The sequence below is a fragment of the Apteryx mantelli genome, chromosome Z, assembly GCF_036417845.1.
Source record: "Apteryx mantelli isolate bAptMan1 chromosome Z, bAptMan1.hap1, whole genome shotgun sequence".
Taxonomy (NCBI): Eukaryota; Metazoa; Chordata; class Aves; order Apterygiformes; family Apterygidae; genus Apteryx; species Apteryx mantelli.
This window is the reverse complement of record NC_090020.1, coordinates 46,150,432-46,177,408: the sequence shown is the minus strand read 5'-3', so window position 1 is coordinate 46,177,408 and position 26,977 is coordinate 46,150,432. Positions and strand designations below refer to the sequence as shown.

At 35.8% G+C, this 26,977-nt stretch overlaps 1 protein-coding gene across 5 annotated transcripts in view; it reads left to right on the top strand.

The window, feature by feature from the left end:
* FER (FER tyrosine kinase) overlaps window positions 1–26,653 on the top strand; it is a 183,158-nt gene extending 156,505 nt beyond the window's left edge. For 4 of the 5 annotated variants that reach the window (XM_067316386.1, XM_067316385.1, XM_067316383.1 and 1 more), the window contains 3 exons: window positions 18,624–18,778; window positions 22,398–22,520; window positions 24,101–26,653. In XM_067316386.1, coding sequence (XP_067172487.1) covers window positions 18,624–18,778; window positions 22,398–22,520; window positions 24,101–24,243 — 421 coding nt within the window. In that variant the 3' untranslated portion in view covers window positions 24,244–26,653. Of the gene's footprint in view, window positions 1–18,623; window positions 18,779–21,524; window positions 21,615–22,397; window positions 22,521–24,100 lie in introns of those variants that run through there. The other variant, XM_067316387.1, reaches the window with a different exon arrangement.
* Window positions 26,654–26,977: the final 324 nt, after the last annotated feature.

Sequence of the window (26,977 nt, the reverse complement as noted above, 5' to 3'; positions counted from 1 at the left end):
TATTAAATTATACTGAAAAATGAACTGATTCTGCAGACCAAAGTCTAATTGCAGGAGACATAGCAAAATTGGTGTTGTGTGTGTCCATAAGTGCATTACATGCAACTTGCCATGCTGAAATCACCAAAAAAATTGTCACTGAATTCAACTGGGAAAGAAGTAGGTCCTCAGATTGTAAGAACTGCTTTTGCTCTACTTTAGATACATGTTACTACAAGTTGTTATAGTCATTGCCATGAAGTTATAGTGGTATTTCTTATTTTTACCTGTTTACTGTATTTTGCAGTTCAAGTTTTCATATTAAATCTGTTCAGAAAGTGGAGAGGCTCTCTTGTATATACCATCAGATACCAATGTTTCACAGCCAGGAGATGTAAGAATATACTGTTCTCACTCATAATACCACTGGTGGGTTTTTCACAGTTTTTAAACTACGTTTTTGATGACTGTACTAAAAAGAAAGATAGACTGCAGGGTTTTCATTTTTACAGTGGGTAAAGGAAACATTCATGTAGAAGACAAATAGCCAATTACATCATAGGACAAGACAAAAACATAGGTAGTTGGATTGGGGAGGGGTGGGGGGGGAGAAGGACAGTCAACCAGGTAGGTCACCTCAGAAATGAGATCCAGAATTCTCTGACCATAGCTCATTGGCCAAAAGGTAAGAATGAGCATCAGCATTTTTGAAGCAAAGCCAAAGCATGCTGTAACGTGGATGTAAAACTTTTCCTGCTTTTTTCTTATAATAGAAAATTCTAGTCAGTGTTGCTAGAAAAGCAAATACACATTGCAGTGAAATATAATGTAGTTCAGTATTTTAGTGGCTTCCTGATACTCATTTTTGACAGTCCAAAGAGGAGTGTACCCCAGTTGTTTCAGACAGGAAACTACTTCAATTTTAATTGAAAATTCTTAGGCTGTGTGTCAGTGGTAATGAATAATAAATTTCCATTTTGCTTTTTTGAGGAAAATAAGTAATTTCCCTTTTCTAATTTTACACACGTGTGCATGTGCACACACACACATACACAAATATTTTTTATATGCATACTAGGTTTTAGCTGTTTTGTGGATTTGACAAAGATTTCTCCACTATTTTTTCAGAGAATACCACTGATTGTATACCTTACTGTCGTGTAGATGTTCCCTGTGCCAAGTGGAGGTTTTTCAGAAGTACCTCATAGCTTTACAGTGCTGTGGTTTTATCACTGAAGTATTACATTTGGTGTAAGTGTGTGGCTGTTGAAAAACAGGAAGACAGAGGAAGAATGCGAAGTGGGTTTTAGTGTGCCTCCATGAAAAAGTTAAGTTCATTCAGCTGAAAAACATCAGGAATTACTGTTTTAAAGCATATATTACTTCTGCATAATCATAGATGGTATATAGTTCTACATATGAAATAACTAAGGAAATACATTTTTTCAACTTCATGTTCATCTTAGAGCATCAAGACATTTTTCTCATAAAGCAGAGAGAAAGTTAGGTAAGGTTATGTATCTTCAGCTCAGTTCAAAAGTAGATGCAGTTCCAATAGATATTGTTCATAAGATTCTGAACAAATCTGAGCAAATGCATCCATCAGAAATTGAATTCAGTTGGATCATACATCCTAAAGGAGTCACAGTTTTTTGATATAATAAAATAAAACAAACAATAAGCTTAGGACATGCTTCTCCCCCACACGCACACTTTTGTCATTTCACTGTAGTTTTCAGCCTCCTTCTACTCTGGCAGAATTACAGTGTGAGGACACTTTTGTGAAACATTTAATATCACTGAGTATTGATTGAAAGAGAGACTTGCTCTTTGTCAATGGATACTTCAAAATCCCCTATACAAGGCTTCAGTCAGTGAAGAAGGCCTTATTGACATGTTAACTGATTTGGAAGATTGAGAGAGATCATGAAGGTACATGGTGCTGCAAGAATTGTTGGATCAATGTTATAGTATTGTTCACAGATTCAAGCTGAGTCACTCAAGCCTTACAGAAAAAGATCAGAAACCTTTACATGGCAAAGCTGGATGTCAGATACTTCATCAAATTTCAAGGGTTCTGGGAAATACAAATAAACCAGTGAAATAAGGGCCAAGTCCCTGTTTTGAGAAACTACGTGGGGATTAAGATGGCAGATTAAGTAAAGATACTTGATTAGAAAAGTTTACTGCTTTTGGAGCAACTTCTGGACAGGATTTTGGAGATCAGTATGCTGAGTAAATTGATAAATACTTAAACTGGGAGTTTTTAAACTTTCCTGCTATGACTATCACTTCTTAATAGTTAAGTTAGCTGGCTACAAACATCTCCATTCCCATTCAGTAATGAGTGAACTGACTGTCCTTCCTATCTTAGGTATCACAGAGCTTCCTGACTCCTCTTTCCCTGGCGGGAAGCCCACCCTTCCTTGCCACTACTGCTTGTGCAGATCATCCACACCAGCCTGCTTCTCTTCCTTGCTAGTGTAGACATAACATATTGGAAACATATTGGAAAATTCAGATCCTCTTCAGCTAAGTTACTAGTTGCAGCTACAGACATATATTAAAAAAAAAAAAAAAAGAAGAAGAAGAAGAAGGTGCAAATATTGTTCAGTTACTTCCCCTAAGATTCTGGGCTATATACACAACTCTCATTTCACTGATCAATCGTATACTACTTTTATATTCCCATATGCATATTCATGACAAAATCATTTCATATCTAACATATTGTACTATTCATATCCTCTTTTACAAAGACAGCATAAAGAGTTGCAGTTAGTATCCATGCTCTAGAAATAAACAGATGAAAGAAAAATTGTATCAGTCTGTAAGGTAGCAGCGAGACACACTGAGCAGAATACTACATGCAACTCTAGATACTGATGTTAGAAAGTGGGAAGTAAACTGGTAATTCAGCAAAAAGCAAAAATGCAGGCAAAATTCATATTCATAGAAAGCTGAATGATAAAAATGCAAAGGAGAAAAAGCACTTGTTTTCAGTAATCCAGTAAATGTGACAAACTGCACTGTGGTTAAGAAAGGAAAAAGAGTCCGATTGTTGGGCAATCTAATAGAAAAATTTTGAAAATGGAAACTGAAAATTCTCACTTGTGTTTGTATATATATTTGTATATATTTAAATGTCTCTGTGTGTATAAAGGAAACTTGAGCCAAGTTATTTAACACTGGCATTTAGATTTGAAGAATATCTTTCTCTTCTTATGATACTAGTTGCCATGGTTGCTTCCCACAAATACTAACTATGTGCTATCAAAGGAATATGATATTTTTATTCTTTACTGGAAAAAAAGGAATTTAGTTTGTCCTGTCACCAGGTAATTGTTGTGTTTTTGTAAATTCTCAAGCCCCATTTCTCTGTGTATGGCTCCCCTGTGTTATATCAATTCATTTCCAGAGCAGGTTTGCAGAATGCTTTCCTCTCAGGAAATCATATCTGTTTTTAGTAAAACTAAACAAAGTTAGAAGAAAGTATAGTTAAATAATTGAACAAATTGAGTTTTAAAATACTAGTTGAAATGCTGATTCCATTTAGTTAGTTAACTTTAGTAGAGCAAGGATTTCAGGTTGTGGATCATATTTACAGTAAACAGCCAGTTAAGCTACAAGTATTAACTGTTTTTAACTATATGCAAAGTACTTTTTCCTTTTTATTAATATAGGAAGATTTACCTCACAACTCCAACTTCATTAGCTGTTTCATTATGTTCCAGCCTCATCACTTTCAGACTTACTTCTTTTTAGTGAGCTGGACACTGGTTTCTACCTTGGGATTTGCTTTCATCTTTAAATCCAACTACTACATCTAAGCGGTCAGACTTGCATTTGATCTGCATTTCCAAGTGACACTTGCAGAACTTCAGTCCCACAGAATTTATGTCTGTATTGCAATGACTAATTCCATGCATTTTATATTACAGTAGCCACAGCTGCTGTTCACCCTTCTTTCCCCTAAATATTCCATATACTCAAGCTTAACCTTTTTCAGAGAAAGGAGGTCCAGGAGAGTAGGCAAACCTATTCACCAGTAACATGATTTAAAAAATGCAAACAAGGCTAGAGGGTAAAATTAAAAAGTAGAAAAAAACACAAGAAACCCATCTCCAAATCTCTTGAGATGACATGGTTGCTGCATTTAGGAAAGGGTTCTGACATCAGTAGTAAGTGGAAGTGATTTTGGGCCTTCCAGCTGGAAAAAAAACTGGAATTATAATTTTTAAATACCAGGGAAGAAAAGATAATTAAAATATTACAAGATGTACCATGGAAATGAGATCTTAGTCTTCCAAAAGTTGTATGGGGTGTCGGTTTTGCAAATGCTTGGTTTCTGTACTGAGAGACATCTTAAGAAAATGAAAGTGCCTCATGTAAGCATATAAAACTGTAGGGTCAACTGAACTCTCTAAATGTATCACTTATCAATTCATTACAAAGCAAAAGCCCAATTTTATGTGGAGAAAAAAAAAGTATTTTAAGTGAGTGTACTGTCGTTTTCTACCTTGTTATATGCAATAGTCTAAAATGGATCTCTGGTCCCTACTAAACTTGCTGTTTAAAAGCCTGAATTTTAATCGTTTTTTTTACTGTGTATGGTGAGATTCCATAAATGACATGCATTTACTGGCAGCAAAGTTGCCAACATCAGCTCAGTGCTTTGAATGGAGAGAATGCATTTGGGTAGAGATGCAGTGGATACAGACTTTGCAAATAATATAGGCAATATAGCAGTGATTTAAAAAAATTCCGACTTTATAGGTGCCTACTTGTACCCCACTGGCAACATCTGTAGTACTTTTTTGTACACATGAGCAGTTTGTTTCACCAGTTGCATCTGAAGTTGTGTTGTTCTGCCTATTGTTAAACTTAAAGACTTTCAGAAACTGTAACTCTCCAGTTACCATTTAATTAACAGTTAGCAATCAGTTATCTGATTTATAGTGCAATACCAAAATGTTATCTTAAATTAGCCCATGCCAATTTCTATACATTCTACTTTAAACTGAAATAAATGTATAGTGAAAATAAACCTATAGGGTTATTTTGCTGTATGCTGCTGGCAGCTTATATTCTAAGTGGTAAAATTCATACTTCAGACTTTTATGAGATGCAGCGTGTGCATGCATGTGACTAGTTGAAAAGGTCATCTTTTCATACAGACTAAAATGAATGAATATGCTGATTCTGAAAACAACTGGCTTCCTGGGGTCATTTCTGCCTTTACTGCTACCTTGTTATTGTTATTACTATAATCATATAGACGAGGGTGTGGAACCATTAAAATGCTTATTTTTAATTCATAAAACATTGTATTAGCTTATTTATTTAGTCCATCTCTTTGAAACTGAACATTGTTCTCTACACCTATTTAACTGATTTTATGTTTTTTAAGTAAGTGGATTAGGAAAACAGAATTTCTCTATTTCCCTAGGCAACTTTCTCACAATCTAGTAGATAATCAGCTTTTATTTTCCCATGCTCAATTTCATTCCATTACTTCTATTTATACACAGTCCCATCAGGTCCATAATTATTTTGTTTCTCTTTTGCATTCCTTTTTTTTCAACATGATTGCTGTGAAGTATTTGCGTTTTACTGAATATCTGTATTTTCATTCAATTTTTCACAACTTACTCATTTCTGTTTTACAGGTTAAGTCTAATTTTGTTATTTCCAACAGACGTTTCTCCCTTCTTTCATTCTTTTTATTTAATTTTTGCCCTTACTGGTGTTTGCAACAGTTTCTAATTTGATATCATCTGGAGATTTAATTAAATTGCTATTTAACTTTTCCTCCAGATCATTAGTAAAGCTGCTAAATGAAAACAGGTACCTTACACTTCAGTACATTGTCATTTATTAAAACGCTTTCTCTGATCTTTCTGGTAATTTTCAAAATATATGACAGTCCACATAATGATGCTCTTTATGCAGGAAGATTTTAGGAGTTTAGAAAATGCTTAGCTAAACTTTGGGTTATCTATCTGTTGTATTACCTTTGCCCACAGCAAGTGCTATGATAGATGTAAATTTTAAAATAGCAGTGAGGATCCTGTGTATCTACAGTGCAGTTTTGGAATGTTATTTGTGTGGAAATAATAATATTAGCCAGGTACAATAAATTCATAGCTTTGCAATAGGTTTCTGATAGTTGATGACATTCCTGTCTTTAGACTGAGCATAAGAAAGGATTTCCTGCACCTCTGACAAGCTTTTGAGTCCCCAGAGGCCAGGGGAGCATTGCAAATCCACAGGCAACCAACATTATACATGAGTGGGCATGCTTCAGCGGAGACAGGTAACACCAGAGGCAGGGTGGCTTTGACTTACAAATAGAGAAGTCTGGATATCCTAGAGGAAGGAGAGCCTTGTAACAGATGACTTCATGAAATAGTTTCTCCTATGAAATAAATAGAAGAAAAAGGATGGAGACTTCAGTGGGTGATGAACTTAGAGCCCTCAGCATTACTAACATGTATTCCTGGACTCTTCCCAGCTCCAAAACTCTTCCATGATGTTGGGGCTTGCACATGGGAGTTCTCCCACCTTCCAAAAGCTATGGCCGTCTAATCGCATCTGCTGCTACCCTCACTCTTCATCAGTAGGCGATCTTGCACAATTGTCATCTCATGCTTCTTCCATATTTCCTACTTCAGGCACCCCACCAAACTGTCCACATCCCATCACTTTCTTCCTCCGCTTGCTACCAAAAATGTACAAAACTTCCTTCTTTTACCTTTAATATTTGAGTAGAAATCCTACTGTAGATTTCTGGAAATAGCAACAGAAAATAGGGAACAAGTACATTTTATTTCATTACTGTAGAAAGGTGATACTGAAAAACTTTTAATTTACAGAACGTGAATAGACATGGTCATTTTATTCCTTTCAGCATTTCTGTATAGTTCTCTATAATCTACTAGCCTCATGAAAATACTTAAATATTCCCGATCAGCTAACTGCAAATCTTAATTATCTGGGACAATTACAAACTATTTCTCATCTTCATTTCCACTCATCTTTACTTCAGATTCTTTTATGACAGTTACAAAACATGAACCGTTACTGGAATACCAAAGTATTTTAACATGCTAGTAATCATTCGTTGACAGTCTTAATTAATGTTGATATTTTGACCTCCTCCCATGAATCATGAATGTTCTTACTGGCATCTAGAATGGTGAATCCTTTCCAGAAGGTTTGCAATTTCCTTTGCCCAGATCCATCAGAGGAATCACTATGGCAGCTATAACCTTACGAAATGTATTTCTTAAAAAATAAGACTTGAAAGTCGAAATTTCTCCTTGATCCATGGGCTGCAGAATGGATGTTGTGTTAGCAGGCGTGAAAACAACATTAATCTCGTTGTACATCTCCATTGGAGCTTTTGGGTGACCAGGTGCATTGTCAGTGAGCAGTAATATTTTGAAAGGAATCTTTTTCTGAGCAGTATGTCTCAACAGTGGGCTTAAAATATTCAGTAAACCATGTTGTAAACAGATGTGCTGTCATCCAGGCTTTGTTGTCCCATTTATAGAGCACAGGCAGAGTAGATTTAGCATAATTCTTAAGGGTCCTAGGATTTTCAGAATGGTAAATGAGCACTGGCTTCAACTGCTTCTACACCAGCACTTGCTGTTTCACCTTGCACTTCTGTGTTACGGAGACGGCTTCTTTCCTTAAACCTCATGAACCAACCTCTGCTAGCTTCAAACTTTTCTTCTGAAGCTTCCTCACCTCTCTCAGCCTTCATAGAATTGAAGAGAGTTAGGGCCTTGCTCTGGATTAGGCTTTGGCTTAAGGGAATGTTGTGGCTGGTTTGATCTTCTATCCAGACCACTAAAACTTTCTCCATATTATCAATAAAGCTGTTTCGCTTTCTTATCATTCGTGTGTTCGCTGGAGTAGCACTTTGAATTTCCTTCCAGAACTTTTCCTTTGCATTCACAACTTGGCTGTTTGGCACAAGAGGCCCAGCTTTTGGCCTCTCTTGGCTTTCAATATGCCTTCCTCACTAAGCTTCATCATTTCTAGCTTTTGATTTAAAGTGAGAGATGTGCGACTCTTCCTTTCACTCGAACACTTAGAGGCCATTGTAGGGTTACTAATTGCCCTAATTTCAATATTGTTGTGTCTCAGGGAACAGGGAGGCCTGAGGAGAGGGAGAGAGACAGGGGAACGGCCAGTCAGGGGAGCACTCAGAACACACACAACACTGATCGATCAAGTTTGCCGTCTTATACAGGCACGGTTCGTGGCGCCCCAAAACAATTACAATAGTAACATCAAAGATCACTGATCACCATAACAAGTAATAATGAAAAAGTTTGAAATATTGCAAGAATTACTAAAATGTGACAGAGACACGAAGTGAGCACATGCTGTTAGAAAAATGGTGCTGATAGTCTTGCTCAACACAGGGTTGCCACAAACCTTCAATTTGTAAAAAATGAAGTAGCTGCAAAGCACAATAAAGCGAAGCGCAATAAAACGAGGTATGCCTGTACTTTATTAATGCATAATAATATGTATACTGGACTATGGCTTTAACAAAAATGAAAAATTCATTTTCTTTAAATTCAGCATGCAAGCTTTTCTGTCGCTGATGTATAATGGCCAAGTGAATATCTTTATTATCTTTGAGGTGGTCTGCCTTTTCAGATGTAATCAAGTTTGCGAACAAAGTTAAACCAGTATTTAATGCTCCTGCACAGAGACATCAGTAATATTCTGACAGTATCCTACAGAACAGAATAAGCAAAAGATTCAGAACTTAATTAGAAGTTATATCATCAGCTTTACCTGTGAAACAAAAACAAGAAGCTCTCCTTGTATAAAAGGGCAAGGACTGTAGCAAGTTTCACATTATCACATAGACTGAATAACTCCCTGACTTGTTAGTACAAATTATTGCTCTAATATTGTGTTTCTTGTTAGTTGCTTCTGTGAATGATAAAGCACATGTGGCATCTTTTCCATGAAAATGGTATTTGCCTTACCATCAATAAGGCAACCTTCTTGTATTACTGATTTTGGAAATCAAAAACTAGGGACTTCTGTGATTGACTGTGAATTATATTTGCTTTTCTTGAGCACAAAATATCAACTTATGTTTTGATCAGATTCCATCTCGGGTAATCACTTTTTGAATACTTAATTTCCCATATAATTCTCATTTCTAATGAATATTAAAAAAACTATAGTTAGCATAAATTTATCCATTTTCATGCCTGTTATGTCCTGTAGTGTTTCTTTCAGGCAGTGCAAGAGCATAGGAATGGCTGCATTTCATTTTGATAATGTTCTGACATAGGAAGTATTGAAATCCGAGAGGGGAATCCAGCATTGGTATGATTCCTGTGTGCCATGCTTTGGGGGATTTCTGGGAGATGTTTTCTACTTTCCAGTTGTCCTAATATTGTTGGATTTCTATAAAGTTACTTACATAGGACTATCCAGACCCACAGCTTTCTCAAGGTCGACCATCCTCCTCCTCATTAATAATGATCAGGATGTGGTCAAGGTAAAAACACAGTTTTCACTAAGACTGTGACTAGAATTGTTTTTTCTAACTTTTTTGCTAGAGTTGGACTCTCATGGTATAAACCATTATTTTACCAGAACTGAGGAAACTAGATAGTTTATTGTACAGTTGCACAAACTTAATTTGTAAAGTGATTTTTCATGGATATAAAATGTAGATTATATGGTTTGAATGAAGTCACAAATAAGTTGTGGAACTTATTTATTGGCTAAAATTCTTTGCTTCACATAACTCCAAAAGGGAAAAAAGAGCTACCTTTAGATGGTTTAATGTTACTTTAATATTGTAGGGTGCAGTTTTAGTAAACACTGTTAAGTGGTTCACATTGGAAAAAAATAAATTAGGCTTTCCTGCCTAACGAAAGAAATAAGACAAAAAAGATAATGAATTACAGACCCTTTTTTCAAGATATAAATGAAGTTTAAGGGGGAAAAAAGACACAAGTTTCACATTTTGCTCAGCACAGCACATGCAATCAGAAGTGCCCAGGAAAAATGTGTTATAAACATCAACAGAGATATCACTGCAAAGATGACTATAGACTAAAATGACTGTGATACAGTTTCATCAAAATAATTGTTCAGAAAAATACAGACAATAACTATTAAGTTCTAAAAAAGTTGGAAAACAATGCTGATAAAAAACATGTAGATGCTGTTGACAGGAGCATTTCTATCCCACATGCAGATATTGTGAAGATAACCTTGGAAACAGGAAAAAGGTGTGAGGAATAGATGATGTGAGAGATCATTTTATTGCTCCATTTCCAGGTTCACAGTTTACTACTTTGATGACATTTACTTCTCTTCAGGAGCTGCTCACTGTCTCCCATGCACATCTTTGCCTCTTTTAAAATAGCTGGTACAGAAACCTTGTCTTACTGGGAAAATGGAGAATACGTGGTAACTCACCTGAGTAAACTTAAAGATGGTTATAGTTTTACAGTTTGTCAGCAGATCTGAATAGTCACTGGAGCCTTCTCTGAGCTGCAGACAGTAAGTTTACAGTTGTTTTGTTTTCCTCCATTATCACCATAGGTATGTGGTAGCAACTTGGGTTTCTTCCTAGTAAAAATGTGCCTAGAGCAGGAAAGTGAGAAGGCTCCAAGGAGCAAGAGTGATCATGTCATTTTTCACAGCAGGGGCTGGCTCATCTCCACCCTCTTCCACACAGAATTACCAATATTGGTTGTTTGTTGTTGTTGTTGTTGTTTGTTGTTGTTTGTTGTTGCTGTTTTAAAGCATTTCTTAAAAATGCAAAATATTCAGCAAATAGGAAGTCTGTGTTCCTTTCTATTTCTCTCTTGTTTCCAAACTCATTTTCAGTCTCTTCTTCACAATTGGCTAGCTTAAATTCTTTCTTTCTTAAAGAAATTTAAGATGCATACTTAATGCAGTTATTCAGTTCTAAGAACTGGAATTCTTCATATCAAACACCAAGTTAGGAGACTAACACAAAAACTTTGAGAAATGATAACATAAATAGGAAAATAGGAAGTTTGTCTCTGAAACACGAACATATTGGGGGAGGTATTCTTCTTGAACTCCTAAAGTTACTACTGCCACCCCTGCTGCAAAAAACAATTGAATCTAAGTATGCCCAAAATTTACATTTACCTCAAAGTATGCCTTATTGTAGTTGTGTATTTGCTCATTAGTAACTGAACATTTTTCAGTCTATAAAAACAAATATAATCCTGATTCTTATACCATACTTGTTCATCAGAAATGACTGTACAATGAGTAAACCCCGTATCTTAATTTTGTTTCAAGTAGGTGTATATGAAAGCATTTGCATTATTCAGCTATTGTAGAGGAAATCTGAATATATTTTTCTGTACAAAAGCTCATCAAGAGTTTTGTTATTACTGTGTCTGTATAGTTCAGCACAGCTGTCACTTGTTCAAAAAAAAAAACAGCAATAGGAAAGGATATAGCATGAAGATATATAGCATGGGACTGAGGGTGACGTTCACTGCACATAGTGGTTTCCTTACTAAGCCGTACACCACTCAGCAGACGAAGCAATTTGCTTTGTCCTAGTGAACCAAATGCATCCCACTCTGCAGTTCTGTACGGGATGCTGTAGCTTTCCATCATCCACTGCTGTGATCCATGCCACAATCTACCATGTATTTAGCAAAGCATTTACATAGAAAATCAGGAACAAAACAGTAATGGAGTAAGTTTTTTAGAGGATGGGGATGACAATAATAATTAATACACACATTGTCAGGGTCCGGTACTCTCTGACCAGGTTCTTTTAGATATTCCACACACAGAGAGGCAATGTTTAATATAAAGGTTTACTTTGAAGATATTTGATGTTACACGGGATTTTTGATTTAGCAGAGTGATAGAGTAATATACTGAAATCACAATACAAGTGTATACACTTAGCAAAATACAGCAATTGCAATATACAGCTCAATCAAAATACCAGTGTGATTGCCTTTACCGGTCTCTATAATATGCTCACTATCACGACGCTGGGCATCCCCAGTCGCCGGGAAGGAATACGTGGGTTGAAGCCAGCTCAAGCCCATTGCTCTCTTCGAAATTTCTTTGTTATTTGTTCAGGTTTTATACTCTATGTTGGGCTGAGCCAGGTATACGCTTCCCCCATTCTGGTCTGGCTAATCTCAGGGAGACATTCACACTCTTTTGATAAACTCAGGAAGAAACATTTACACCTGGTCCAACTAACAGCTATGGCTGTTTATCTATCTAAAACAAAGGTCACCATCCGGTCCCCTTTGTGCTGAGATAAAGTCAGTTCTCTGTGCAACAGCAAGGATTAAGGAGCCCCATCCTACACTATTCCTGAACTTCACGGGGCACCTCACCCTCTGAGCCCTCTCCCATTGCAGGCGTTATTGGTCGGTCACACATATATATTAGAATTTTGAATTAGGAACACAATGATGCTCAACACTGTGTGTGTGTGTGTGTGTGTAATATATGTATGTATGTATGTATGTATATATTTAGCCTTAGAGCATTTTCAGAAACACTTAACACCTCCTCCCAGTGTCTAATGACCATATATTATAGTTCAGTATAGTTTTGTTATTTTCTAGAGGTATGACATTTATGAATAGACATTTCTTTACCAACTGGTTTCTAGTCAGACCGTGTTATAGTGCATTAAAATAATGTTTAAGCCTTGTTGATAGCTTTTATTTTCTTCTGTTTTCTTTGACCTGCATTACTTACAAACTTTGCCTTTTGATTAATATTCTCTTAGTAACCTTAGCTCACAAGGATAGTTCACCAAGGTGCAATAAATCATTTCACATGACAGCACTCTCACTATCATGAAAGTGAGAGTGAGCAGGGCAATGCAGACCATTCCTGGAATACAGGATAATGTTCTAGTCTTAGAGGTGGAGAAAATAAAGGTGCTGTGGAAGTATGGTTTAACCAGTTCAATCACAGAAATTATATCTGTTGAAAAAGGTATGTGCTTTTAGATATAAGTCTAGTTTTTGTGGTTGTGTTCAGTTACTGAAAACGGTCATTCTGAGTGTTTTTTTGTTTTGGGTGCTTATTTTATAGTTGGGGAAAAAAACAATATTCAACAATATGGACAGCAAGCAGAAGAGCTGAGATTATCAAGAAATCACTACTGCAGCTAGCTTGGATTGTCTCCAGTGTCCTAGCACTAGTCATCTGTGAAAATGAGGATGGATATGAGTTACATGAGGAACTGAGAAAAATTATTAGCATTACGGTTAATATTTTTCCATTAGTATTCATTACATCATAACTACAATAATAAGAAGAAAGAAAGTGTAAAGGAGGAAGCCAACATAGAGCACTTGGAATTATGTGCTTCTGATTCTCTAGTATTTAGTTTGCAAATCTGTTATTAGATACTATTTGATATGTTCTTCACATGGAGAAAAAGTAGTAGCATGTGCATAGTAAGAAACTTTTGAAATACATGTATTTTGATTTAATTAGCCAACCAGCATTGGAAATATCCTGAAGTGGTTGAAAGGGTACATATCTGTAGACCACAAAAAAACAACAGTTTCACTTGCAGATTTGCCACCCTTTCTTCTTTGATCAGATAATGGACTATTTTGAATTAAATGCACAAAGAAGGTATACTGATCTTGTTCACGAATTACTTGTTTTTATCAGCTTAGGATATTTTAACTACCTGGTCCAGGGAAGAGACTAATTTCTTCAGTGAGGCAGTCTATATTGTGGGTTTTGTAACGTGGGGTTGTCTCTTTTTTGTTTTAATGGGTGGAATCCCATTGAAATACTGGGTATTACTTGCTGTACAGTTCTTTCCAGGGTCTTCTGAAAGAAAAATTTGAGGTTTAAGTCCTCACTTACATACATGAATCCGGATGATAGCAACTCCCACACACAGAAATTGCCTCCACTTCCTCTTTAACTTGCTATTGGATTTTTAGCAAAAGTCATTAGAGCTATCTGCTGTAGTTTCAGCAGTCCAGCCTGTATTAGCAATATGCAGTCTATGAGCTGTTTGTGTTTGATAGAAGCTTTAGCATAGTGCTCAAAAATGAGATTTCTGCTTTACATATTAGTTTTTCCTCTTTGGTAGCTGGAATAAGGGACTTTTTCCTTTTTTTAATATCCCTAGGAGCTTCTGTAAGCATGGTATCAAAAAGTGAAAGTCATAACTTTTCTTTTGCTAATGAACTTGTTCTGTAAGCTGCTGAGTGTAATTTGTGCCCAATTTGTATTGCTTTCACAATGCGAAATAACATTTGCTGCTTTTGTGTGATAATGATAATACTCATTTTATGGAATTACTGCAGCAAGTAGTAAATGCTGTATGAAAACAAAAACCCCATATGGAGAGAGGCACCTAATTCCATGCAATTGTATGTGTGCTGCTTTAGGACGTTTACTTTGGGGAAAGTTAAGGAGAAGGAAGAGAAAACAAACTGAACATATTTATTTTAAAAGACGATCTAGAGAGTGTGATGAGTTATTACAAATATTTAATAGGACAGTTATCTGTAATACTGACTCTTCACAGTGGCTTTCTAATCATCAGCCCTATATATTTAGTTTCTTTTGTTTTTACTCACTGATGTCATCTATCATACCTATTGTCTCTTGAATGAAACCCCATTGTATTTCATACAGAAAGATAAGATGCAAAGGTTTTTCCTTAAGCCCCTTAACAGCATTATACCAATATCACTTTTAGCCTTTCTGCTTCTTGAATATGCTGCATGTAATAAAATATGCTTCTGCCTGAAGCCCATTTCAAGAGAGAGGAGAAGAGAGTAAGAAAGGACTATTTCTTCCCTATGTGGAAAAGGGGGGAATATTTTTGTTTCTTAGTCCATGCAGTGGAACAGCCTCCAGACCAAACCTGGCTGATAGGAGAGATTTAGAAGAGAGAGCAACTAAATGTTGTGAAATAGGCTGGTCATACCAAAGGGATGGGATAGGGAATGGGATGGGATACAGATTTCAGGGAGTATACAGGGATACTCTGCTGCAAAATATCCTGCTTCCTTTTATCAGTAGCAAGTAGAACATTATATAAATGAAAGATGTCTTTAAAATGAATTATAATCCTGGAAACTGGAAGAAAATTAAAGCTGTTATTTATTTAAAGCAATGGAGCTAATATTTTTGAGACCCTTACTTTTGTCACATGCTAGCTACAAGTTCTCTAATGAATCACAGTAGCCAAAATGTAGTTTTGGCCATTTTTTCTTGTATCTAGACTTAAAAGTATCAAGATCCTTTTAAAGGAAACATATCAATAGCATCAGTCTAATTCTAGATCAGAAGACATGTCAGAGATGAGGAGAAACAGTGATGAAACTGTTTGGAATACATTGAAAAATCTAAGCAGCATGCTCAAAGTAAAAAAGAAAAACATGAGGAAGATGTAAATGTCAGTGTAACAGTATTTTTTTTAAATGGTTTTAAGCATATAAATACAAATAGGGAAATCTAGACAATTCAACAAGAAATGCTGAGAATACAATACGGAGTTAAAATGACAAGGGAATTGCTAACAAGGTACCTGACATGCATGGCATTGTAAGCAGCTTGAGCAATTAACATAATAAATGTTAAAAGAACAGACATGCTGGAGAAATTCCAAGTAAGAAACAGGGAGAAAAGAAAAACCTGAAAAATTCACTTACCATGGATGTAATTACAGCATGTGAAATGGCTGATGGTGGAACACTGAGAATGAAATTGTACTTATACCATTTCACCCTCCTGAGCAGCAAGTTATTAAATGTACAAAGTAACAAAACTTGGGTTGGGATTTAGCATGATTTTAAAGGGCACTGGATCTGCTGAACATTGCTGGTTCATAATTCTGAAAAAGAAACTAAGTGCATGAGGGAGGAAATTCAAAAACCAATTAAAAAAAAACATGACTAAAGTTAATGAAAAAGAGAAAGAAAAGTTCATATCTAAAGTCTTTTCTAAATAAGCAGGAGAAAGAGCACACCTGATGTATGAGAAAGGAAAAGAGTAAATCTGCTTAAATCAGAAGTAAACATAGTAAGTCCTCAAGAGACTTTATTAACAGAAATGGTATATTAAAAATAACATATTATTATAGCTTTAGAAGGGTGGATGTTTTAGCTAAAAGCAAAGAAGATATTAATACTGTGAGATTCATGACCTGCACTACTACATTTGCTATGCTAACTGTATCTTTATTAGTAAGTCACGTTGTGTCTTATCTTACAATGCATCCTTTTCTACCTCACTGTTAACAGCTGAGCACTATTTCTTAAATTTGTATTGATATTCTGTGAAAGATGGTGATAAAAGTTCTTCTCTATTTATTAGAAAAGTAACTGAGACAAAAAGAAACAGGAAACAACTTGCCCAGAAAGATCAATGATGGACTTGACAGTTATGTCCACCTGCATGAGTTGCAGGTCATTACCTGCTCCCTGGCCTATGGGCCCTCCCTCGGTGCTCACATACAGCATGGCAGCTGGAATAGTGCAATTCAGCGACCTGCTGCCAGCTCATAGAACAGCTGTAAAACCACAGTTTCATGAAGCAAAGACATTGTGTGTCTTTGGTCTTCCAAAGGACCTTGTGTTGATTCACCTATGGCCAGAAAATAGTGTCATAATCTTCACCAACTTTCTCAAATACCAGTTTGATTTTCATGGAAGTGAGTATTTGAAAATTTTTGGTAATGATAAAAACTGCCTCTTTTAAATTACTCTGAAAGAAAAAGAAAACTAGCACATACAAAATACACAAAAGTTAGGTGAACTGTGTGTAATCATCGTGTACAAGCATCATACTACATGCTCTTTCCAATATATTTTCCCTTAATAAATTGACTAAATAAGAGGAATAAATCTGTGACAGCTCAGTACGTATCTCTTTCTTAATCAGACTCAGAACATTTTTAAATACTAGGTCTGATTCAGGTAGGAAGAGGTCCATGATTTTAATTGGCTCTATAAATTTTCTTTGAGAATCTACCTCTTAAGACTTTTTCCATTCCCTATGTGCACCTGGCACAACATCCAGACTGTATTGAGCAAAGTGATGAAAATGTTACTGACTTAATACAGTTGGAGCTTCACTCCTAAATTCCTGAAAATCCTTGGTAACACACTTTACAAACATGAGTATAAGCAATAACAGTTTGATTTTGCTTTGCAGCTCTCACTTTTGCCAGACAATACAACATGTTAATGTCAAACTACATACTTTAGTGTGTATTTAAACCATTTTACACATTTGAATATTTCTTCAGCTGGAAACTCTGATTTCAGACTTGTTTTTAAATGGTGCATCTTCACTAACTGTGAGAACAACTGCACTGATATTAATGCAGCATCAGGTCAGAGAGGCATAGATGTTCTCACTGGCTGAAAAGCTGTTTGAGACTACTATAGTTACAAATGTAAAATCAGGTTCTAATAATTACCCACAAAAAGAGGCTCTGTCTGCATATCAAATAAAGTAGTGTAGTATCAGTATGGATCAGTAGATCGAAGCAGTTGTAGTTGTAGGGGCTTTAACATCACTATATATGGCTCAGGATTTTTTCTTTGGACTAAATCAAGTCCAATCCCCTGGTCTGAATGTCCCCATATGCACAGAGTTTGTAGCTGCTTGAAGGACCATTCACTGGTTCAGACCTTTCTTTCTGCATTAGGTGTAGACACAAATTTGGTGCATGCCTTAGGCGGAGTTCTAGGTTAGTCTGCTCCCAAAGGAAATCTAGTTTGCTTGCACCTAAAGTAGGCTTTGAAACCAATGAATGTGCAGTAAATGGGAATGCTCAGGGCATTCACTTCAAAACCATGCTACAGCTCCAATCCAAAATATTAAAGTTAATGCAGATATTGTGGAATATTCAAGTACAGCAACTCATTTTTGCTATTTAAACTAAAAACAAACATTATAAATTTAGTTAAGAAAATACTTTTCCCATGAATTGCTACTGATGCTACAGATTTAATTCTAACACTTTTTCTCTCCAAAAACCCTAATTTATTCTAAATTTATGCTGTAGAGAAGCTGTATTAGTCCTTTTATCACATACTAGTACAGGTTGCCTCCTAATCTGAAAAGCATCCTTGAGGTGGAAGAAAGGGAAGGAAGGTTGTTGATTTTTCTAGGCTTCTCATCCATTGCTAAGCCAAAATATGTTTTCCTGCAATACTGAGTAGCTTTTTAGTTTTGATGGAACCTGCAATGCTAATAGAGATAAGATGGAGCCAGGTCTCCGGCTTCTCAGTGTCTTTCACAATTAGGGGAACATGTTTCAAGCTGCTTTGAGTTGTCTCGTTTGCATCAAATCTGATTTCTTAGTCTGCAGATTTATTTCTGTGACCTCAGTGGGCAATATAGCCACAGCAGATTCTTGCCTTGCACCTGCTTATTTCAGCACTGAAAGGTACATGTATTTGGTCTCTAGAAACCTCACCTATGTTATGACATACTCACTTTTTCTGGTAAATTCAGCTAGGATAGAAAAGATGTAGGGACCTGCTTCAGATCTGCCTTCACATTTTAAATGACCTTTAGTAATTCTGAATCTGTAAAAATCTGGGTGTTTGTTTCTTGTTTTAACTTAGAGACCTGGCTGCAAGGAACTGCTTGGTAGGTGAAAGCAACATTTTGAAAATCAGCGATTTTGGAATGTCTCGTCAAGAGGATGATGGAGTATATTCATCTTCAGGCTTAAAGCAGATTCCTATCAAGTGGACTGCTCCAGAAGCTCTCAACTACGGTAAGGATAGCCCATTATCTTCTTGCCATAAAAATATACAGCATAAGATGTAGGAGAATTACACCATGGACAATATTTGAGCATATATTCTTCTTCCTTGTGCCCAGCTCGGAACAACAAATGTTTAAAGTAGTTTAATATTTCTGCCTCATTTAGGTTATGCATAAAATACTATTTTGTCTTCAAACAGAACAAAGCAGCAACATCAAACCTGCTACTGATTTAACAATAAAATAATGCTTTAGTTACGCTGCTGACTCATTGCAGTTGACTACCTAGTCAGTCACCTAAATCATAATCATTAACAAAATGAATGGCAAGTTCTGCATTTTTATGGCAGTGATTATTCTAGCATTTTTTTGAAAATGGTAAAAAAATTGAAAATTCGATAAACCATTGTATGAGAGAAAAACAGGATTCACTGATTTTTTTTTTTTATTTTAAGTGCAGCTTTTCTTAACCTGCATTTTTATATATTGCTATGCTGTTATCATAAGGAGGGGAAAAATCCATTATTTCAGATTGAGGGAAGTGGTCCATACTATGTGGGTAGTAGCTTCAGAACAAAAACAGAAGATGCCAGATTTTGCTTTTTAGTTGGTAGGTGAAACTACGGAAATAAGTTCTACAGAGTAAAGTAGGCTGTGAAGAAGCAGCATATTAAATGAATGTTATGTTTTGCATGCAGTTCTCTCAAGCAATTCTTTACTTCAGTTCTTAAAAAAAACAAATGTTTAAATCTTTAAGTTTCTGTAAATATTTCTGCCATCTCTTAAAGCTTTTGTTTAAAACCATATGAAAATCATAGCATCTTGACTTATGATCGATAGAAAAAAAAGGCTTCCTTTCATTAGCTATTTTGCAGGAGTTAATACCAATTAACACAATAATGCAAACCCTTCCTTTGAAAAGCTAATAATAAATGTAGCTTCAGTAACTGACCCTGTATTATCAATTATTCTAAGAGGTGCAAGTGTTGATAATATTCATTGCAGAATATACCTTCTATTTTGGGTGTTTATTCCACTATAAAATGGTGTTGTGAATTTTCATTTTCATTATTTCAAAAGTGCTTACAGTTTGTTTGATATATAATGGAAATTCACTTTTCCACACCATACGCAGCCCAGTGGAAACTCGCTTTTGAGACACCATCTTTATTTTGTACTTCTGAACCTTAGCTATTTTCCATATCTTTAGAGGAGAGGAAACATCTTTCCTTATTTGGTGTTTCCTAAAATGCATCTATACCCAGCCAGCTTTTAGTGACTTTCTGCAGTGTTTGGAAAATAACCTAAAACATTTGTTGATGTGTTCAGCAGTCTAATACTTAGCTTCAACCATGTTTTGCAAGTTTTCTGGGTTATTTTTGACAGAACATTCTTTTTTCATTCCCTTGAAAAGTGCAAGTAAAAATAACTGGTTTGTGTTTTACCATCCTAATTATATGGTCATAAGTATTACGGAAATTTGTGTGGGTAATGTTCAAAGTAGTCAAGGACACCAGAATGAGACAAAACTAAATGTGCAGTATCTCAAAACTAAATGACAACCACTGGGCATGTCAGTTCTTAATGGCAAAATTTAAGGGTTGAAGGAAAATGAGAGACAGGGTCATCTGGCTATTGCATGAGTGATACAGTGCTTAAAGTCAAAGTTCATTTTTTTAATCACTTCTGGGTTTACTTTATATGACAAATTAACAGTCACAAAAAAAATTTTAAATGAGAAAATACAAACAGGGAATTCTAGAAACCAGATTAAGACAAATGGTTATGGATCAGCGTCTGAAGTCACAAATAAAATCCTGATGCTACTTGAGCTTATGGAAGACTTAAGCGTTAGTTCAGTGGGTAGTGTTCATTGCCATTCCATCCCATTATTTTTGTTTGGAGCTATATGATTTCCATCACTTCCAGCAAGTGAAGAAATTGTTTTAAAAGCACCTAGTAAAATTACATACTTAAGCCATGGTATGGGGTAGTTTTGCTTCCTATTCTCTCAAAATTAAAATACACATATTTAATGCATGTGTTTTTCCGGTACAATTTTTCAGTTCTTTGTAACATTAATAAATTATTGTATTTGTTTATGAAAGAGCATGCCCTTTTTTGCCCATATATTATCACAGTGGGAAAGATAATTGACTGTGCAGAACTTGTACTTTCTTTTAAATGAAACTAATCACTTTATCTTGTATCTACTGACTGACTTTAATGAAAAGTGTTAAATTACTGGATGCCAAACTCTGAAGAGAGTTGATATATAGACAAAAAAATTAATCTTACTACAAACAGCATAGTGAATATCCATAATTACTGTCTGCTAGGCACACAAGCTAATGTAGCACAGCTGGAAATGGTATTTAGTTTAAGAGCAAACTGAACTTTTTGACGTCAGAGCAGTTGTCATAGCACCAACTATCACTAATTTACATGTATTTTCCTTTTCTCTAGTCTAAGTGAAGAATATTGGAATTTCAGTGATTAGCTGAAAATCTGACACAAGCTAGAGGACTATAGGGCCATTCTGGAAAGGCAGCAGCAGAAGGGCGAAGTAACAGAAGTAGGCTAGTTCATCGCTCAATGCTCAGCGATGAACAAACAATGCATTTGGAAGAACATGTATGTTTTTAAGAATAACGACACTTACAGATTGTAACAGAATGTAACAAAGAAATACAGCCGTGAAAAGTGATAAAAGAAATGTGGTAAATGGATTTTTAGAATAATATTTTTTTTCATAGCCCCTGCTGCAAAGGACTAGGAGCTGTCACTTCCAGACACAGCGTCCTTCTTGATGTGAATCCAGTCAGGGATAATAGAAGTATCTCCCCCAAGAGCTGTCCTTCTACCTAATATAAGGCTTTCATTCCACAATGAAGTCTGGAATTCAGATCTTAATTCTGCCATCTATCTGAAGCATATTTGAAGATAACAGAACCAGTAGGCCAGATTTTTATTTTTATTTTAACTGATTGGTCACATCATTCTTCAAGGTACAAATTAAACAGCAGCTGAAACAGCTATAAAGTAGTTTTATTTTCAGAGAGTAGCTTCTCAGAGTAAGACACCCAGGCCCTCTTTGCAATTAAGAACTCCATTGATTTTGGCTCCTCTCAGAACACTTATTGCCCTGCTATGTTAAGTAACTGGAAAAGGTATTTTCTAAAAAAGTATCTTCAGAATTGAAAGTGATTGTAAACCAGGAAAAAAAAAAAGTTGACATTTTCCTGTCCTTTTATATTAATTACAAGAAAAAATATTTTTGGACAGCAAGAGTCAAAGAAATTCTTAACTTACATGGAAAATAACCAACCTGGTGAGACATTCTCAGCCATGTGCTGCTTTGTGTAACAAGTCTGTCTGTCTGTCAAATTACAGAACTTTAAATTAGCTTATTTTATTCCTAGGTATTAAGATAATTTATGTTTGTCATTTGAAATACAGGAGACTCTAGTATCTGAAGAATGTTCATTAGAAGCTACAGCTTTCTTCTCTTTAAAGCCTGACAAAATAATACCTCTACAGAAAATTTGTGTCCGTAATTATCTAAAACATGAATTATTCTTAGAAATATTCTGTAAAGTCAAGTCGTTGGTTTTCTCTCCTTTCCTCAGGGAGATACACATCTGAGAGTGATGTATGGAGCTTTGGAATCCTTTTGTGGGAGACCTTCAGTTTAGGAGTGTGCCCATACCCTGGAATGACCAACCAACAAGCACGAGAACAAGTGGAGAAAGGTAGTTATTTGCAGGAAGCAAAAGAGATGCTGTACAGATCCATAGGGATGTTGGTACATGCAGTATAAAAATACCAAAGAAATGACATATGGGTTATCTAGCAACTTTAGCAAAAATGTTATTAGACTATTTAATTATTAGGTCTAGCTTTTTGGAAGGAGTAATGTGACTTGTAGGCTTCTTGCAAGAAGGAAGATACTGACCAGTGACTTAAAGGAGGAAAGAGTTGCAGCATGTTGGCTTTTGCCATTACAGACCTAAAAAGTGAGATGAAAAGGAGGGATTGATTGCCATGCAAAGCAGAAGCTTGACCAGAATGAATTAGTTAAGAAAATGCTAGTGCAGGTGTAAATATTCCCCAACTGCTAGGGAAAAAGAATGGTATCATTCCATTTTCTCTTCTGAAGTATTTCAGACAAAATGTTAACAATTATGGTGGAGATGGGCAAGCTAGTTGAGCAGTGAATGTCACAGTTCTCTCTTACAAAATAGTCAAAAGGCTTTAAATAAAGTAGCAAGTAACTGTGAGCAAGATTTCAGGTCTTTCTTTGATTCCTTTTCATTATCTTTAGCAGCATTTCAAAACTGTTCCTCCTCTACATAATACTACTGTGTAATTCATAAACAGGTTCTAAGCTAATAAAACTGCTAATGGTAAGAAAGCTAGTTCGCTGATTTATATAAAACACTATTGTTAATTACAATAACTGCAGACAAGCACTGAAGTTTGAAGGCCAAAGCAAAAATCTGATGTTTTCTGGAGCAAAGGAGTGTTTATAAAAACAAGTCATACCACCTAAGTACTGATTCTGTATAAATCCACTGAGAATAATAATCTCTTGGAACTGATACAGTTCAAAAATTTGGAAGTCCTCAGGGTATGGACAACAGTTACTTGTCCACGGATTCTGAATAATCAGCTGATAACTTAATTCAGTGATTGTTCATTCGCCTGCTCTCCACTAAGTCAGAGACCTCCTTCAGTTGATCTCAGCACAGAGGTGTGGAAAGCCACTGCCTATATAAGCAAACCAGTAGAGCAGGAGTGTTAAGATGATATGGAAAAATATAAAAGTAAGTTAAGAGAACAGAAGGGGAGGAAAGGGAGGAAGGAGAAAGTACAAATGGGAGAGAGAACTTCTAAAAGAGAGCAAAAAATGGGAGAAGCATGAGAACAGAAGTAGATGCAAAAGAGAGCAAAGAAATTTACTCCCATCATAATGTTCATTATTGATTTCCTCAGCAGGGGAAAAGAGGGGAACAGAACCGAAACTTCAGTGGGTAGCAACACCCTCAGATTCAGGAAACAAATCTAAGCATGTTGCTGCCCTTAGTGATGAGAGAAGCATATGGGGAATTTACCATAGCCAACTTAAATGTTATTGGTAGCTGAGCTTAGATTATTTGGCTAATTAGCCAGCTCACATGGGTAATATATTGAAGGCTTTGTTCATATTACAAGTCATGTAAAATTTACCCTCAAGGTTTTTTTTATGCAATGATCTTGAACTTTCCTTATTTCTTTTTAGGTTTGTCAATATGTATCATTTTTCAACACTGAATATTTTTCCCTTTACCAGGATACCGAATGTCAGCACCACAGAAGTGTCCAGAAGAAATATATAAAATAATGCAGAGGTGCTGGGACTACAAACCTGAAAACCGGCCAAAATTCAGTGAGATTCAGAAAGAGTTGTCTTCCATCAAAAAGAAAGTGACATAGTGATAAACTAGTGCCAAACTCAATCTGCGGGACTTTATTTTCCAGTGAAGTAATATTTTCCCCTCAAACACTACGCGTTTATGCAACATTATTTGCAATATTCTTCTAGGGTTACTTTAAAATTAACTGTTTTTTATATGCAAGTGTACCACCTTGAATGATGTCTACGCCTGCATTAAAGACATATTCTGCCAAATGCTATATATCCAGTCACAGTAATATTGTCATTTAGAATACATGTAAATAGAAAAGCACATACTATAGAATTAAGGGACTGTGGCTTCTATCTATTTTACAGCAAGTAACTGCTAGTGACATTTTTCAGAGGTTTTCTACTTTATACTATGTTCTCATTCTGTTATCCCTGTCCCAGCTATCAACATCAATGGCACTCTGATGTGGTGACTGTGTCATACATGATGGCCTTAAAACTGAAAACAGGTTTTGACAAGTATTTCAACTAGAAACTTTTGTATTTAAATTTTTTCTGCAACTGAACAACATTTTCAGATGATACTTTGCTTTAAGGATGAAGGTCAATTAAGTTTCTGGATACAAATGTATTTACTAAACAGTGAAATCCAGAATTTTCTTTTGTAGAAAACAGTTACATCTGCATTTCTTACCACATTATAGTAAATACTTCTGACTTTGGATATGATTTACTTAAACTACTGCTTTCTTCCTCTGAAGCCACCAGAATTCAGTAATATGTCTCCTTTGCAATGACCTATGTTTATTTAAGAAACAAAAAGGCCAATATCAAGTCTTGACTATACATACATTGTTAGGAAATGCTGCAAATCATCTGCCCTCCAAAGAATAACTAAAAGCAGTTGATGCACACATGTAGAAAAAGCCAGCAACAAGGAGGTTTGCTGATTGCAGCATGTAGTAGATAACAAATTATATTGATTTTAGAGAAGAATGTGAATTGCTAGATTTGCTTTTGATCCTGAATTTTTTCCTTAAATTTGTAATGATTTTCAGTATGCAGCTGGAATCTGCAAAAGCACGTGCAAACCGAAATACATTCCATGCATAGTGTCCAAAGAAAAAGGCTACTTCTCTATGGCATATGGAAATTGTTCACAAAACCAAAATAAGGAAATATGTTTTAAGCCTCTGGCAGGCTGAACAAGGCAGAATAGAAACATTAACATTTTAACTTTATTAAATCATTACAATCAGATTTCAGAACACTGGGGAGAAGGGAGCTGTAAATGCCACCAGGAAGAAAAAAGCTTGTATAAAATTAACATTCCTCCAGACAGAATAAAGACTCAGCAGTCAGGGGAGGAAAGGCACAGTTTGTTAGTATGGCTCTTGGTCTTGTTTGCAACTGGAATTATTTTCTAGGGCCCTGCACAGAGATAGGAATAAGTTACAGCATCCTGGTCTGAGTTCCAGAATTAAGGTGCTTAAACTTTCTCTAGGAGTTAGCTAAAAATTACCAGATCAAGGGATGGCAGTTGCTGCTAGTGCAAGTAAGAAACAGGGGACTGAAAGTAAAGCAGCAGCTGGAATGTTTATTAGCCCTATTTCACTGGGACAGGGGAACTGAGATGTAGCAAAGTCTGTGGCTGCATTGCATTTTTCTTTCTGTTAAGGTGACTCTTCTCTTGTCCACAGCATTTTTTGCTCTTTAAAGTGTATTTGTGGTAGTAGTGAGTGGTAATGTTTAAGGGCTATGTGTGACCAAAATATACGTAGTCTAGAAGAGTTTGTCTGTTACATTGAAGTTAGTGTCCAAATAAAACAGTGAATAAGCATGCTGGAGCACATCACCTTCATTTGAGGTGGAACTGTTAGCAGCCAAGTATAGGGAATGGTGAATGCTTCTTGCCTTTTTGAATGGATTTTTTTTCTTGGAGCTAAGGGAGCAAATACATAGACATGAAGATCTAGCACTTGAAAATTTTAGTGGCATAAACTTAGATTTCCTTATAAGCATACTGGACATATTTACCTTCTACTGTACTTACAAGTAACCCAAAGATATGTTTCAGAGAGCAATGGGAAACTTTTTTTTGTCAGTTTGTATGCTTTTAATTATTACACAAAGCTTGTGCCTTAATTTGCTAGTATGCTAACACAAATACAAGTGTACTAAGATTCTAGGAATGTGCAACAACATTTGGAAAAATCCAAGTTCCAAATCCAAGAATCATCCAACTGCAGGTCCTTATCTATGCACCACTAAAGTCTGCAAGTAAGGACAACAGTGTCTTCTCTTGTCAACATTCATAGCTTCTTTGGAGAGTTAATATTCTTTCCTATGATACAGATTACTTATGTCTTTGATACATACCCTCCTGACAATAATAAAATACTGTTTGTCTTAAATTAACTGGACACCATCCTGACTTTCACATACAGATAAAAATTGTATTCATATTTTACTCTGAAGTACTTAATGTTTGTCGTTCATATCATACATCTGTTTAAAATGAAAGGATTTTTAAAACATGGGATATCTACAGCAACAAGAAAATATTATTATTACTATTCCCGAAGTAGGCATCAGTTCAGTTCAAAAATAGCAGCTCCCTGGGAGATGACCAGAATGAGTTTATAGGCAGAGGGTAAATTTAAACACAGGTACATGTCTCTCAGATTATTTAAAGTGTTTTCTTATCATTGATTTGGCAGTGTTTGTGGCATTTGTTTGTCATGTCTCAGTAGTAATTACTGTAATTATACACTTGAGGAAGTGGAACCCATGCCAAGTATA